The sequence below is a fragment of the Hippichthys cyanospilos genome, chromosome 10 (genome assembly GCF_059441005.1).
Source record: "Hippichthys cyanospilos isolate Australia breed blue-spotted pipefish chromosome 10, RoL_Hcya_1.0, whole genome shotgun sequence".
NCBI lineage: Eukaryota > Metazoa > Chordata > Actinopteri > Syngnathiformes > Syngnathidae > Hippichthys > Hippichthys cyanospilos.
In genome coordinates, this window is record NC_142378.1 from 59,169 (window position 1) to 72,770 (window position 13,602).

A 13,602-nucleotide genomic window follows, 5' to 3' on the forward strand; every position below is an offset into this window, starting at 1 on the left:
CTCGCCGCTCGTTCTTCGGACAGGATGAAAACTGCGTGAAAACTGAGTACGTTGAAGTAAAGGTGGAGCGAAAGCAAGGAAGACGCAAAGAAAACGCTGAGCAGACGCAGATGCGAGAGAGGAGGTCGAACGAGGACGAGGCGGAAACGTTGTCCAATTTGGCCCGCGTGAGGAAACGTTCCGCGCGGGGCCATGTTCTCAATTAGCGACGTGGGGCGCGGGCCCAACGAATCAGCCGCAAAGCGCTTTTGTTCTTTGGGCCGCAAATAGCGAGCGGGGCGGCTCACGCGGGTGCGCGAGCAGGCAAAACGCGCGCGCGCGCGGCGCGACGCGACGGGGACTCGGGACGGCTCCAAAAAACAACACGCGCAATGACACGAGACACACGGCAGAGAATTTGGAGGAGGACGCAATCGCGGCGAAGCCTCTCATGTGACATCCCCACGCTACGGGCAAGAAGACGGAAACGTTCGCCCTTCTTCCGCGGCCGCTATTTCCGCGGCTTATTCGGCCAAAGGGAACACGTCGATGCGGTCTATACGGAAGATAAAGAAGGTGTCGGCGCCCGTACGGCAGGGTTAGGGCCGTTTGCGTTTTGCCCCCACAAAACAGGCATTTGTAACGGCCATCAAACGGGCGAAAAGAGAGAGAAAAGCGAGAGCCACTCCTTCGGTACCGAGTAATGCGGCGGGCTACCGGTTGCTGTCCTGTCATCCCTTTCTCACCATACAAGACACGGCTGCAGTGAGCCCGGCGCGATATGGCACGCGTATGTCGTATGTGCGTAATCGTTTGTAAAATTCCTAGAAAATCGCAAGCTTCCGTGACTCGGCAGCTATTTGCAGAACAGGTCTGCGGGCGACTCACCTGATACTCGGGGGCTGCCGCGCCGGTGACCCCGGCTCTAGACGCGTAAAGGCGGCGAAGCCAAAGGCCAAGCTTTGCATTGTTTGGAGAGGGCGCGTAAGCGGCGGAAGCTGTGGCTGGTCACGCCATTTGCCCCCCCCCCAATGGCACCACATCATCACCTTGTGGCGGACTAACCCCAACCGTTTGGAAAAAGAAGCGGCGGTCTACAAGGGCCAAGAGCCCGTCGCGCTCTCATCTCATCCCATCTCCCGTTTCATCCCGTAGGTTGGTGAGGGGTTTTCTTTTCGTACCGGACGCGGACCGGTCGGGACACCGTTATTTATGCACGCCGGCCAATGTTTTGCGCCGTGTCCAGAAAGGTCAAAGGGGGGCTGTCGCGTCAGGCTCGGTCCGGGCGGCGAGCCCGTTGACAACGTGCGCGAGGCGAGGCGAGGCGACGCGACGCGACGGGACATACAAACGCCTCTTTCGTCCTCAACAAGTTACACAACACACTTATGTAAGTTTTTGCCACGGAGTTGCGTAATGTTTTTCTGCTCCTTTTTTTTTTATTATGCGTGCGTTTGATTAAAGTGGTATGGAAGCGCCGTTGTTGTCGAAACAGGCAGACGGTGATTTTCCACAGCAACTCCGTTTGGGGTTTCTCACGCACGGCCGACAGCGCCGCTCGCTGGACGTTCGCGCTCACGGCGCCGCCGGTTGCACGGTTTCCCGCTGCCGCCTTCTCGTCGGCCACTTTGCCAATTGAAGTCCCGGCGTCGGGAGGGATTTCCCGAGGTCTCTTTGGCAGCTCCCGCGTCCGCCGCTTCGCAAACGGTCGCCCGCGGAAAACGGCGCCACCCCGGAGCCCGACCGCGCGGGAAGAAGAAGAAAGGCGCGGAGGTGTTGAAAAAAGAACAGAGACGTTTATTGCTCGAAGAACTTTCGCGGAACCAACAAGTGCGCGCGGCGGCGGAGAAAGGAAGAGGGGACCAAAGGGGCGAAGGCGGGGGCGAAAGCGGGGACCAAAGGGGGGTCACACGTCGTCATCGTCGTCGTCGTCGTCGTCCTGAGAGGAAGCCGCGTGGCGGGCGGCGCCGGCCGCCGCCATCTGGGCCCGCTGCGCCGCCTGCTGCATCTGCAGCCACTCCTGCTGGGCCAGCTCGGCCTGCTGCTGCCGCGCCTGCGCGCACGCACGCCCGCCCGCAGTCAGCGACCCCCGGGAAAGGCCGCCCCTCCGGGAAAGGCCTACCTTGGCAAAGAGCTCCTGCTGCTGGCGGAGCAGCTCCTCCTCGGGGATGCCCAGGTTCTCCAGGCGGGAGCTGGCCTTCCTGCGCTTGAGCGCCACCGTCTTGCACTCCTGCAGCACGCCCTTGACCTCGGCGATGTACGAGGCGAAGCCCAGGCTCTCCAGCGCTGCGGCGTGAGGGGGGGGGGGGGGGTCAGGGAGGGCCTCGGGGGAGGGGAGGGAGGGCCTCGGGGGAGGGGGGGGCTCACCGTTGATGACGTGCTCGGGCGAGATGGTCTTCTTGTCCGACTTGTTGCAGATCTCGTTGGCCTCGGAGGAGATGAGGTGGATGAACTCGGTGCAGCAGTTGACCACCAGCTCGCGCGCGTCGTTGGCCACGCGCACGTTGGGCAGCGTCTCCTTGATCATCTTGTTGATGGCGGCTCGCGGGATGGTCAGGTCGTCGTCGTTGCCCGACGACGAAGCCATGGCGCCAAAAATCAAAAGTGAGCGCAAACCAAAACAAAACGCCGGCCGGGGCCCGCTGCCGGCCGAGGCCCGCGTCACGGCGCGCCGCCCTCGACGCGATAAAGGGCCGGCGGTCGAAGCCGGAAGCCCGGCGCCGCCGCCGCCGCCGCCGCCGGGCCGGAGCGACGGGAGCGCCGCCGCGGCCGAAGCCGAGCCGGGCTGAGCTGGGCTAGGCTAGGCTAACGAACGCCGGGCGGGAGTCACTCACGCGGCCGCCGCCGAATCGAGGGCGTCGCGAGCCGGACGGCCGGACAACAAACCGAGCCGCTCAAACAGACGTGACGGTCTGCCGCAGACTACTCCGCCGACGTCGCTGCGGACATGACGTGCGCCGCCGCCGCGCGAGGAAAGCGGGTGTCGAGGCTCGAGCTAAGCTAGCGCGAGAGCTCCCCTTTGTCTTCTTCTACGCCGGCAGCTATGGCGCCCCCTTGCGAAGGGGAGCGCGGCTCCGGAAAAGGCCCCAACCCCCCCTGCAAAAGTGCAAATAGGGGGCGGGGAACTCCCGTGAGGAATAACAAGTAACTATGCGGGGACGGGCATGAGAAGGAAAACAAAGATGAGCGGGCGGGTTAAGTGGGGGCAAAAGAGTTTGTCGTGCTCTCTGCTGCCACCTGCCGCGCGCCGGAGGGTGTGCGGCGGTGCTCACAGACGGCCGCTTCCGCCTTTGAGCTGCTGCGCTCACGTGACTCGAAGACGAGCGTCGCAGTCGACAACGCTTTTTGGCCACTTACCCTGTATTGAAATAGACCGCGAGACCGTTTCGGTTACTATTTCTTCACTTTGTCAAAGTTTTTGTCCCCACCCCCCCTAAAAAAAAATCGTCCCCCCGGGCGATGTTTACAACGCGGCTGCGTCATTACGGCCTTCTCCGCGAACCTTTGGCTGCACGCGTGCATCCGCCCTCGTCGCCGTGACGTGGATGTGATCGTATAGGACCGCGGATAGCACGTAATGCACAAAGGAACGTGTCTAAGAACGATAACTGCGCAGACTCGGGCGTGCGTATCTTCTGGCGATGTTCGCGTCAGACGCAAATTGAAAAGATGTTTTGCAATCCGGAAAAAAATGCGAACAAGGACTTTTAACAAAAGGCTGAGGAGGTTCAAGGCCAGAGGTGACGTGCGAGAGGAGAAACCCAAAAGTCTTTTTTCGTCGAGGAAAGCGGCTCGCCCGTCTCCTCTGCGGCCGCGTCACGTCCGCCGTTTGCGAAGTTTGCGGGCGTGGCCGAAAAGGAGGCGCTCGATGAGCGGTCGGCGGGCCGAGCGGGCGCCGCCTCATCGCCGGTCGAAGTCTGCGAAGGCGGGCAACCACACGTGGTCTTTATCGCGGCGCGAGGCGCTCTCGCTCGCTAGCGCCGCCTTGCGACGGACCACTTTGTCGATCCAGCACAGCTGAGCCCAAGCCAGCGACATCACGCAGGCCTGAGGACACACGCGTGAGGCGGGCGACGCAGCTTTCGGTCGCGCTTGTGACGTTTTGCGCTTTTGAACGGAAACCGAGGAAAACGGCGCCGTCCGTCGGGACCGGCTCTCGCCGCCGCCGCCTTCTCGTCCCGGATTTGCTTTTCACGTTTTCCTGGGTTCGTTCAAGGCGAGCGCCCTCCGGAGGCTCACCTGGAGAAGCAGCGAGCCGCCGGCGAGCCCTCCCGCCAGCCGCGCGTTCCGCCCGAGCCACTCGGCGATCTTGACCAGACATCCGTCCGGGAAGATGCGGCGGCGGGCCCGGGCCGGCTCCTGCCGCTGCGTCCCGAAGCCGCACATGGTATCGGGCACCGTCTGGCCAGGGCCCAGAGGGACGGGCGGGTGAGCCCGGCGCCCGAGGGGCGGCCGGCCGAGGATGAGGACGGCGGCACCTGGTTGGCGTGGACCACGCAACAGGAGAAGGGAACGCCGCAGGCCTCGGAGCTGGGATTGGCGTCGGAGCACTGGAAGTAGGCGTTCCCGGACCAGTCCTTGTAGCCCTCCACGCCGCAGCACTGCAACTGCGCGCGCGCGACCCGCCGTGAAAAAAGACCCGCCGAGGGAGGCCCGCGTCCCACGCGCACCTTCTTCTGGACAAAGTCGATGGCGTTGTCCAGGTCGCCGTCCTCCCGGTAGCCCGCCACGCTTTTCATCATCAGACGCTCCGTCCGCTCCATCACCTCCCCGACAAAAAGTCTGGCGTCAGCCTCTCGCCGCTCCAAACATGCACCCGTGCGCAACACTGACGCGGCCGTACGGTCCGACCGGCGAGGACCGGGCCGGCGGAGAAAAGCCTTTTTCCGGCGCCGTCCTACCACATCGGTGAAGAAGTACGCCGCCAGTCCCGCCGCCAGCTGCAGAAGGAGCAACAGCGCCAGGACGGACGCAAACTACGGACGGGAAGAGAAGAGGAGGGCGTGGCGTGGGGCCTCGCGCGGGGCCTCGCCGTACCGTCTTGAGCAGGCAGGTGGCGTTCCGCAGCGCGCCCAAACATCCCAGGAAGTTGACGGAGAAGGTCAAGGAGCCGATGGCCATCAGGAGCAGAGCCGGGTCCAACGTCAACGTGTCCACCACGCCTAGGTGCAAGCGCACGCGGTTTTGCCGACCCGCGCCAGGGGACGTAAGGGCGCGGGCCCCACGAGCCTGCGGAGGAGGGGGCCGCGAGTGGCGCGCGCAAACGCCGGACGGGCGTAGCGGGACGCTCGCGTCCTTTGTCTTTCTTCTCTTGCGACGGGACGCGATTTTGCCCTCCGTCCGATTTTGCCCGGCCCAGACGCTCCCCGTCTCTGTCCTGACCCGGAACCTTCTGCATTCTGTAGAACCCGCCCCTTTTCCTTCATTTACCTGAGGACCAGCTCCCGCAAAGATAAACTAAAACGTCCCGTAGGCGCCTAGAAGGTCCCGACGACCGGGAGGAGGTGAACTCCAAGCCGCCAGGGACGGGAAACGCAAGCGTGCGGTTTCCTGACCCGGGCCGGCTCAACCTCCCGAAACCCATCGACGCTTCAACGCGCGGGAGTTCTGACCTTTCTCCTTGGCCACCTTAGCGTAGATCCCCACCGCGATCAGGGCGGCGCTCAACACCTGAACGACAGCGGAAACATTCTCACGGCGACCTCCGTCGCCCGTTTGTTTTGGCCGTCGCCGGCCCTTGGCGCCCGGAGAAGAAAAAGTGCCCGAGACTGACCCAGAAGACGTAGCAGAAGATGAACAAGGAGTACTTGACCCCGCGGTATCCTCGCATGTCGGACGGAGCGGCGGAGGAGCGGGAGGAGGCGTCCCGCGCAGACGGCGGTGTGGCGTGCGTGTGGCGGCCTGCGCTGCATTCCTGCCGGCGAGACGCCCGGGCAACGCCCTCAACTTTCCCTCCGCTCTTTTCAACAATCCGCTGACCTGCCGCACAATTGTCTTTGGGGATTTCGGCCGAGTGACGGCTCCTTCCGCTTCACGAACCCCCCCCCCCACCCCTTAAAAAAAACCTCCAGAAGGAAGGGGGAAACAAAGTGCGCTCCGTCACCAAGGCGTTTGTGGTGAGCTAGCAAAATATGGAAAACGAAAGAGGTGAGACAATGAATGAAATGCAAAACGTGTCTCACTGCGCATCGGAAAACATACACCAGCGACAAGATCGAAAACGCCACTTTCTCATCGGGGTCGTTTCTGCGGGCGGCGCGAGCCTCAGCCGGCCGGGGGCAAAAGAGGGCATAAACATAGGCAGAAGAGGCATCACAACCGCTAGTGGCTCTTTGCAGGGGATAAGGAGTACACGCCCGTGAGCGTAAGGGTGACATTTGTCCACGTCAATGATCATTCCTTAAAAGGGTGAAGAAAAGAAGGAATATTGATGCTAATTGTTAGCGCGGCACTGGCCATTTGGATTAAACATCAACCGGGAGTGACGCCGAAGACTAACCTTATCCCTCGCTATGGCGACATGTGGCGGCCCAATGAGTGACCTGCTTTAACCCGCCCCCCCGCCCGCAACAGGTGTTGAGGGTTTAATCCGTTTCTCTTCATCCGCCGGTCACCCGGGACATCCAGGACTTGGAGGACATGGGCCTGCTCGGCTTCTTGACCGCGGCCAAAGAACGAGCCGAGAAGTTCCTCAACGAAAAGAATTTGGTCACCGACTTCCTGGGGAAGGTGGAAGAGAAGACGGGAGTCAAGAAGAAGATCCTCGCTGCCGGTAAACGCCAAGACGATCCGCGCGCGCGACCAGGTCCCGAGAGGATTGCGTTAATCTGCCGGAGGCGAGGCCACGGGGCGCCTCCGCTCTCATCGAGCGCGCGCGTGCTAAATGCTAATGGGTTGGGAATGCTAATGGGTCGGGAGGCTAAGCTAACGTTTCCAAAAGAGTCCCGGGACGGAGTGCTTCGGGTTCGTTTCACAAAGCCGAATGGTCCAAATCGCGGCCGTGGACGGGAGGGGCCGTACGCCCGAGGGGCCGTTCGTTCGTCCTCGTCATTCACCCGAGCAGAGGGCGAGCCTTTCGCCGCCAGCCCGCCGGCTTAGCGCTTAGCGACCCGGCCGGGCTTCCCACCGCGCGGCGTTCTGCGGCCCTTCCTCAGGGGCCGTCTCGGTGACGGGACTCTACCTGGTCTACGGCTACGGCGCCTCCCTGCTCTGCAACCTGATCGGATTCGTTTACCCGGCGTACTACTCGTGAGTGGCGCCCCGGGAGGTCCCGGACGCGGGGCGCCTCGCTCAGGCCGGCCGCCCCTGCGTTGCAGAGTCAAAGCCATCGAGAGTCCCGGCAAGGAAGACGACACAAAATGGCTGACCTACTGGGTGGTCTACGGGGTCTTCAGTCTGGGGGAGTTCTTCTCGGACATTTTCCTCTACTGGTTCCCCTTCTACTACGCCTTTAAGGTAAGCCCCCGGCCTCCCCGGAACGGCCGGGCCGCAGCGGTCTCCCGCTCCGGTGTCCCGCTCCGGTGTCCCGCTCCGGTGTCCCGCTCCGGTGTCCCGCTCCGGTCCTCGCCCGTAGTGTTTGTTCCTGTTGTGGTGCATGGCCCCCGTGGCCTGGAACGGATCGCGGGTCATCTACGAGCGCGTGGTCCGTCCCCTTTTCCTCCGCCACGAAGCCGCCGTGGACAACATGGTCAGCGACCTCAGCGGGAAGGCCATGAGCGCGGCCGAGAACCTCACCCGGGAAGGTATCGGCCCGACCCCCGGGCGCGGGGCGCTTCCCATCCCCTTTTCCGTGACGGGACGCGCTCCCCGTGGCCTGCCGTCTTCTGTCCAGTTTTGTCCACCCTGGTGAAAAACAAAGCCTTGGTGTCGCCCGAAGCCAGGAGTCTGCCGGGCGCGACCGGGGAGAGCTCCGCGGGAAGGAAAAATGCGTCTCCTCCCGGCGAGGAGGGCCGGGTAGGCGATGTCCTTGAAAAAATGGAAACGAGCACGTATTTTTGCTGACTTCGTAATCCCATCGACCCCCTTCAGCCTTTCCTGGGTTAACCAGCAGGTAAACTAGCGCTCGGGGCGCTAGCGTGTGGCTCCGGTCCCCGCCCCCTGCGGGCATTTGACAACCGCGCGACCCCGCCCTCTGCTTGTGCAGCGAAGGCGGCCGGGGTTAGAAGAAGCGCCCCTCGGCTCAGCGGGGAGCCCGGCGAGGAGAGCGGGCCGCCGGGGGACCCCGGCTTTCCGTCTTTTTATTTTGCAATCTCCGCGGAGGATCCGTGTGCAGTACGCACGGTGCAGCTGAGCAATTCGGCCGCTTTCACCCCCCCCCAAATAGTCGCGAACATCCCAACTGTTAGCGCGTTGTCGCCGAGTTAGCATTTGACGTTTGTGGGGCTCACGAAGACCGGCCCCTAGGAAGAAGACCTACCCCCTGGATTTTCTTTGCTTCTTTCTGTTTTCTCCCTTCGACTGAAGTCACCGTAACTTGAAAATGTTCTCCGCATCGTCCGAATGCACTTTATTAGGAACCATGCGAGTTGTGATATTGATAAGAATAAGAGTTTGTTTTTTTTCCCACGGGGCAGTATATTATTTTGAAACGTCTTTCACTATAAAATAAAAACGGAGCTGCAAAGCACTTTGCCTGGATCGACTGAACCGATACATGAGTCCCGGTGTCGCAAAACGTGTATTTTTCTTCGCAAACGGTCCCCTAACCCCAGCGCATAGCAGCAAAAGGTTTGACTTTTGGGGTCGGCCCCCGCCCGCAACGAAATCAAACGCACTTTGACATTCGAATCACGACGGAGCAACATCGCCGTAGCAACATATAGAAAGGTCTGAGAGGCGAAGCGCTATCGTACGCGGGCACAAAAACGTTCTCGCCAATGACACGTATAATACACAGCACGGCCGAAGGACGACCGCGTCCCAGGTTGTTTACTTCACGACAGAAATGACATAAAACCACAGGTGCGGAGCAGACCGGAAAAGGCTCTCGTTTTCCGGTACGGCGTAGCGAATAAGGGCACGCGGGACTCGCGATTCGAGTCGGAATGTTCGGCGAGCGGCGCCGAACGCGTTTGCTCGTAGCCAGCGGGGACTCGGGCGTCACAACGTGACGGCCGTGACGCCGTCGAATGACGAGGCGGGCGCGCGGCGGCTCGTCGTCGTCTTTTAATTTGAAACGCGGCGTCGGAAGCGCTCGCCGTCCTTTCCCGGGACTTTGCGCTCAGACAAAAGGGAGCACGCGAGTCAGGCCGGCGAAAAGTGACGAGCGGACGTCAGCGACATGAGCCCGACAGGTGAGCGAGCGAGCGAGCCAGCGGACGGAGCACTTGGCGCTCTCGGCTGTCTCGTAACGGTCTCGGGGCCTCGGTGAGCGACGTCCGCGGCTCGACGAGAGCGGAGCGCGCTTAGCCGGCCGGCTAGCTAAGCGGCTTCCCGGACGGGGCTGGCGGGCGGGCGGGCGAGCGGGCGAGCGACACGCGAGCCGACATCCGATCGGCCAAATCGGCGGTGTCAAAGCGAACTTGGCGCTCACAAAGAAACAAATGGCGAGTGACGTGCGCGAACCGTGAGCCGGCGTCCTTCGCAAACGTCGCTCCAGGCTGGCCAGAGACGCGCGCCGCTCGCGTCGCACCGCTCGTGCCATTTTCAGGGAAAGGCGGCCCGAATTCATTCCCGCGTATTCCCCAAATCCGCGCCCGCTGCGGAAACGAACGTGACTCCCGCCGCATTTGATTCAGGTGAGGTCAGGCCGGGCGGTGACGGGGCCGAGGAGGTGTGCCCGCTAAACCGCCTGCGATGGGACCTGAGCGCCGAGCAGATCGAGCGGATGGCCGAGCGGCTGATGGCCGACACCAAGAAGGTTTACGACCACGTGGGCGCCCTGGACCTGGACGCCGTCACCTTCCAGAACACCGTCAAGGCGCTGGCCGACGCCGAGGTGGACTACACGGGTGCGTGGCCGGCGCGGCTCGTCCCCTCCCGAGCCTTCGATAGTCCCAAACGCCGTCGCCCCGGCGCGAGGATCGTTTTTTTTTTTTTTGCTAGCGCCGCAAGAGAGTTCCCGCTAAGGCGAATCCCACTAAGAGCGGATTCCCGTCGAGGTGCGGGACGCTGCGACTGCCCGACTGTACGATCCCTAACCCTCGACCAAAGAGACGAGCGCCGGCTTTTCGCGAACCTTAGCTTGCACCTATTCCATACTTGATGTAAAGCCGCCCGTTTTGTAAAGCCGCAAGTTTTGGATTCGCCGTTCCCGCGCGCCCATTCGGAATAAAAGGATGGCGCCTCCACGTCTGCCATTTTGGGACGGGCCAGATAATGGGCGATTGAATCGCGGGCGCCCGGAAGCTTCCGACTGCCGCGTCAACGTAAACGCCCGCGATGCTCTTTTTGTTTGGCCGCCATTGTCGCGGCGGGCGCGCAGGAACGCAGCGTCGGCGCTTTGAAACAAAAGCCGTTCACGCCGGCCGGCGAACGCGGCTAACGGGCCCGTTTGGCCGTGTGTCCCAGTGGAGCGCAACGCGCTGGACTTCCCGCAGCACGTGTCGCCCCACAAGGACGTGCGAGCGGCCAGCACGCGGGCCGACAAGCTCCTGTCGGACTTTGACGTGGAGATGAGCATGAGGGAGGACGTCTACCTGAGGATCGTGGCGTTGCAGGTAGGCCTCCGTCCGTCAGGTCTCCGAGCCCCGCCGACAGCCGCCGTGCCCTCGCGCAGAAGAAGCCGGACTGCGGCGGCCTGCCGGCCGAGTCGCGGCGCTACATGGAGCGCCTCATCAAGTTGGGCCAGAGGAACGGGCTCCACCTCTCCAGGGACCTGCAAGAGGTGGCCGTCTTCGCTGCGCGCCCGCTCGCGTACGGGCCCGCCTTCAACTTGCCCCCCCCGCAGGAGATCAAGAGCATCAAGAAGACCTTGAGCAACCTGTGCATCGACTTCAACAAGAACCTCAACGAGGACACCACCAGTCTGAGCTTCAGCAGGGAGGAACTGGGTGGGTGACGGGGCGGGCGACCTCGGCCGTCGCCGCTTGCGCCTTGACCTTCTTGCCCCCCCACCCGCAGGCGGCCTGCCTGAGGACTTCCTGAACTCCCTGGACAAGGACGGCGAGAAGTTGAAGGTGACCCTGAAGTACCCTCACTACTTTCCCGCCATGAAGAAGTGCTTTGTGTCAGAAACCCGGAGGAAGCTGGAGGAGGCCTTCAACTCGCGCTGCAAGCAGGTGAGCCTGTCCGTCCGTCGTTCCGTCCTTCCGTCCTCCCTCCCGCTTCCTCCACGCTAACGCGCGCACGCAGGAGAACTCGGGCATCCTGAAGGAGATGGTGCAGCTCCGGGCTCGGAAGAGCTCCCTCCTGGGCTTCGGCACGCACGCCGACTTTGTGCTGGAGATGAACATGGCCAAGTCGGCCAAGCAGGTGGCCGTCTTTCTGGGTGAGCGGCGGCGCCGGCGCCCCTTCCCCCCTCTCGCCCGTGCGACCGCCGTCCTTATATGACAGAGGAGCTGTGGCGCAAGCTGAAGCCGCTGGGGGACGAGGAGCGCGCCGTCCTCCTGCAGCTGAAGGAGGAGGAGTGCCGTAAGCGGGGCGTGGCCTTCGACGGCCGGCTCCACGCTTGGGACACGCGCTACTTCATGACGCAGGTGAGGGTCCGTCGCCGGGCCGTCGACGCCCGGCGCCCCTCGGCAGCTTTGTCCCGTCTCCCGCCGGCGTCAGGTGGAGGAGAGTCGGTACGCGGTGGACCAGAACCTGCTGAAGGAGTACTTCCCCATGGACGTGGTGACCCGGGGCCTCTTGGACATCTACCAGGAGCTGCTGGGCCTGAGCTTCCGGCCGCTGGACGACGCCCCCGTCTGGCACCCGGACGTCAAGGTGTACTCGGTGGAGGACCCGGCCCGGGGCCGGGCGCTGGGCCAGTTCTACCTGGACCTGTACCCCAGGTGAGCGGCGCCGGCGGCCCTCGCCCGCACGAGCGACCGATCGCGCCCCCCTCCCCCCCAGGGAGGGCAAGTACGGCCACGCCGCCTGCTTCGGGCTGCAGCCCGGCTGCCTGCTGGCGGACGGTCGGCGGCAGATGGCGGTGGCCGCCATGGTGGCCAACTTCAGCAAGCCGGCGGCCGACGCCCCCTCGCTGCTGCAGCACGACGAGGTGGAGACCTACTTCCACGAGTTTGGACACGTCATGCACCAGCTCTGCGCTCAGGTCTGGAAAAGGGAGCCTTGGGGCCCGGGGTTTCGGGCGTGGCGTGGCGCGGCGTGACGCGACGCGACGCGACTTGCGGCAGGCGGACTACGCCATGTTCAGCGGCACGCACGTGGAGCGGGATTTTGTGGAGGCGCCGTCGCAGATGTTGGAGAACTGGGTGTGGGAGAAGGAGCCGCTGCGGCGGATGTCGCGCCACTACCGCACGAGCCGGCCCATCCCCGAACACCTGCTGGACAAACTCATCCACTCTCGTCTCGCCAACACCGGTCCGCCGCGGCCCAGCTTGCCCGCCCGCCCGCCCAACCGCCCGCGCCCGGCTGAGCGCGTCTCTCCATCCTTCGGCCGCAGGACTCTTCAATCTGAGGCAGATCGTTCTGGCCAAGGTGGATCAGGCGCTGCACACCCGCAGCGGGCTGGACCCGGCCGAGGAGTACGCGCGACTCTGCCAGGAAGTGCTGGGGATTCCCGCTTCTCCTGGTGAGTGCTTATTTTTTCCCTTCTCTTCAACTGAAATGCGACTTTTTTTGCCTTGCCCTGAGATGCAAGTGCAAACACCACCACGCTTTTGAAAAAAATATCGCCGCCCTCTCCAGCCTAAACATAAAAAAAAAAAGGCAATTTTCTGGCGCTAATCAAACGGCAACAGTAAATTTGCAACCAAGCAAAGAGTCTAGCGTTAGCAAAACGCGATTGGCGTACTAATGGTTAAGGGCGCTTTGGACCGACGTGGGGCCGGGCGTCTTTTGCACGACCAAGGTCATCGACGCTCCGGGCGGGCCCGCCGGACGTGGAGACGGCACGGGATCAAATTGAAAAGCCGTAGCGGTCGGTCGGAACGCCGCGCTCGCCGTCTGGCCCGTCCGTCAGAAAATCGCGTTGGCCCCGGACCGAGCTTAAGCCGCGGCTAAGGAGCCGCCGGAAAAGCGTTGGTCACAAGCTTCCCTCGCGCTCAACGAACGACGGCGCCGGAAAGCCCGTCGGAGCGCCGGACGGGCTTTCCTCGGCTTAGCCCCGTCTGACCGAGGGCGGCGCCCGCAGGCACCAACATGCCGGCCACCTTCGGCCACCTGTCGGACGGCTACGACGCGCAGTACTACGGCTACCTGTGGAGCGAGGTCTTCTCCATGGACATGTTCTACGCCCGCTTCAAGCAGGAAGGCATCATGAACCCCAAGGTAAGCGGCGCGCCCCCGCCCAGGCGCCGCGCCGGCGCTCAGCCCCGTCGGCGTGTGCGCAGGTGGGCCTTGACTACAGGAAGTGCATCCTGGGTCCCGGCGGCTCGGCCGACGCGGCCGACATGCTGCGCGGCTTCCTGGGCCGCGAGCCCAAACAGGAAGCCTTCCTGATCAGCAAGGGGCTGCCCCTGGACCTGGAGCCCGCCGCGCCCTGTCCCTGCTGAGCCAATAAATCTGAGAAGGAGTCTG

The 13,602-nt window shown here is 63.2% G+C and overlaps 4 protein-coding genes across 13 annotated transcripts; 2 read left to right on the top strand and 2 right to left on the bottom strand.

Moving 5' to 3' along the window:
• Positions 1-1,753: 1,753 nt before the first annotated feature.
• Positions 1,754-3,516, bottom strand: dr1 (down-regulator of transcription 1). Its single transcript, XM_088425646.1, has 3 exons — positions 2,347-3,516; positions 2,102-2,265; positions 1,754-2,032 (listed from the first exon to the last, which is right to left on the bottom strand). Exons 1-3 carry the CDS (start codon positions 2,564-2,566, stop codon positions 1,886-1,888), a joined length of 531 nt encoding a protein of 176 aa, XP_088281772.1. The 5' UTR covers positions 2,567-3,516; the 3' UTR covers positions 1,754-1,885.
• Positions 3,517-3,671: 155 nt separating this feature from the next.
• LOC148416402 (tetraspanin-33) lies at positions 3,672-13,541 on the bottom strand. Of its 8 annotated transcripts, none has more exons than XM_088425641.1 (9): positions 5,753-5,958; positions 5,592-5,649; positions 5,017-5,141; positions 4,881-4,919; positions 4,650-4,745; positions 4,458-4,586; positions 4,219-4,380; positions 3,976-4,026; positions 3,672-3,896 (listed from the first exon to the last, which is right to left on the bottom strand). In XM_088425641.1, the coding sequence occupies exons 1-9, from the start codon at positions 5,807-5,809 to the stop codon at positions 3,708-3,710; spliced, it is 906 nt and encodes a 301-aa protein (XP_088281767.1). In that variant the 5' UTR covers positions 5,810-5,958; the 3' UTR covers positions 3,672-3,707. The 8 variants fall into 8 exon arrangements, with proteins under 8 accessions (XP_088281767.1, XP_088281765.1, XP_088281766.1 ...); XM_088425639.1 differs by having other exon boundaries at positions 4,881-4,955; XM_088425640.1 differs by lacking the exon at positions 5,592-5,649 and having other exon boundaries at positions 5,753-13,541.
• LOC148416403 (receptor expression-enhancing protein 6-like) lies at positions 6,211-8,605 on the top strand. Of its 2 annotated transcripts, XM_088425644.1 has the most exons (7): positions 6,222-6,751; positions 7,134-7,227; positions 7,296-7,434; positions 7,553-7,721; positions 7,811-7,932; positions 8,008-8,029; positions 8,123-8,605. In XM_088425644.1, exons 1-6 carry the CDS (start codon positions 6,619-6,621, stop codon positions 8,020-8,022), a joined length of 672 nt encoding a protein of 223 aa, XP_088281770.1. In that variant the 5' UTR covers positions 6,222-6,618; the 3' UTR covers positions 8,023-8,029; positions 8,123-8,605. The 2 variants fall into 2 exon arrangements, with proteins under 2 accessions (XP_088281769.1, XP_088281770.1); XM_088425643.1 differs by having other exon boundaries at positions 6,211-6,751; positions 7,296-7,721.
• Positions 9,009-13,598, top strand: thop1 (thimet oligopeptidase 1). Of its 2 annotated transcripts, none has more exons than XM_088425633.1 (14): positions 9,009-9,272; positions 9,717-9,929; positions 10,489-10,637; positions 10,700-10,804; positions 10,868-10,970; positions 11,041-11,198; positions 11,272-11,407; positions 11,473-11,615; positions 11,689-11,912; positions 11,974-12,175; positions 12,258-12,444; positions 12,527-12,655; positions 13,217-13,353; positions 13,416-13,598. In XM_088425633.1, the coding sequence occupies exons 1-14, from the start codon at positions 9,260-9,262 to the stop codon at positions 13,575-13,577; spliced, it is 2,061 nt and encodes a 686-aa protein (XP_088281759.1). In that variant the 5' UTR covers positions 9,009-9,259; the 3' UTR covers positions 13,578-13,598. The 2 variants fall into 2 exon arrangements, with proteins under 2 accessions (XP_088281759.1, XP_088281758.1); XM_088425632.1 differs by having other exon boundaries at positions 9,012-9,272; positions 10,697-10,804.
• Positions 13,599-13,602: the final 4 nt, after the last annotated feature.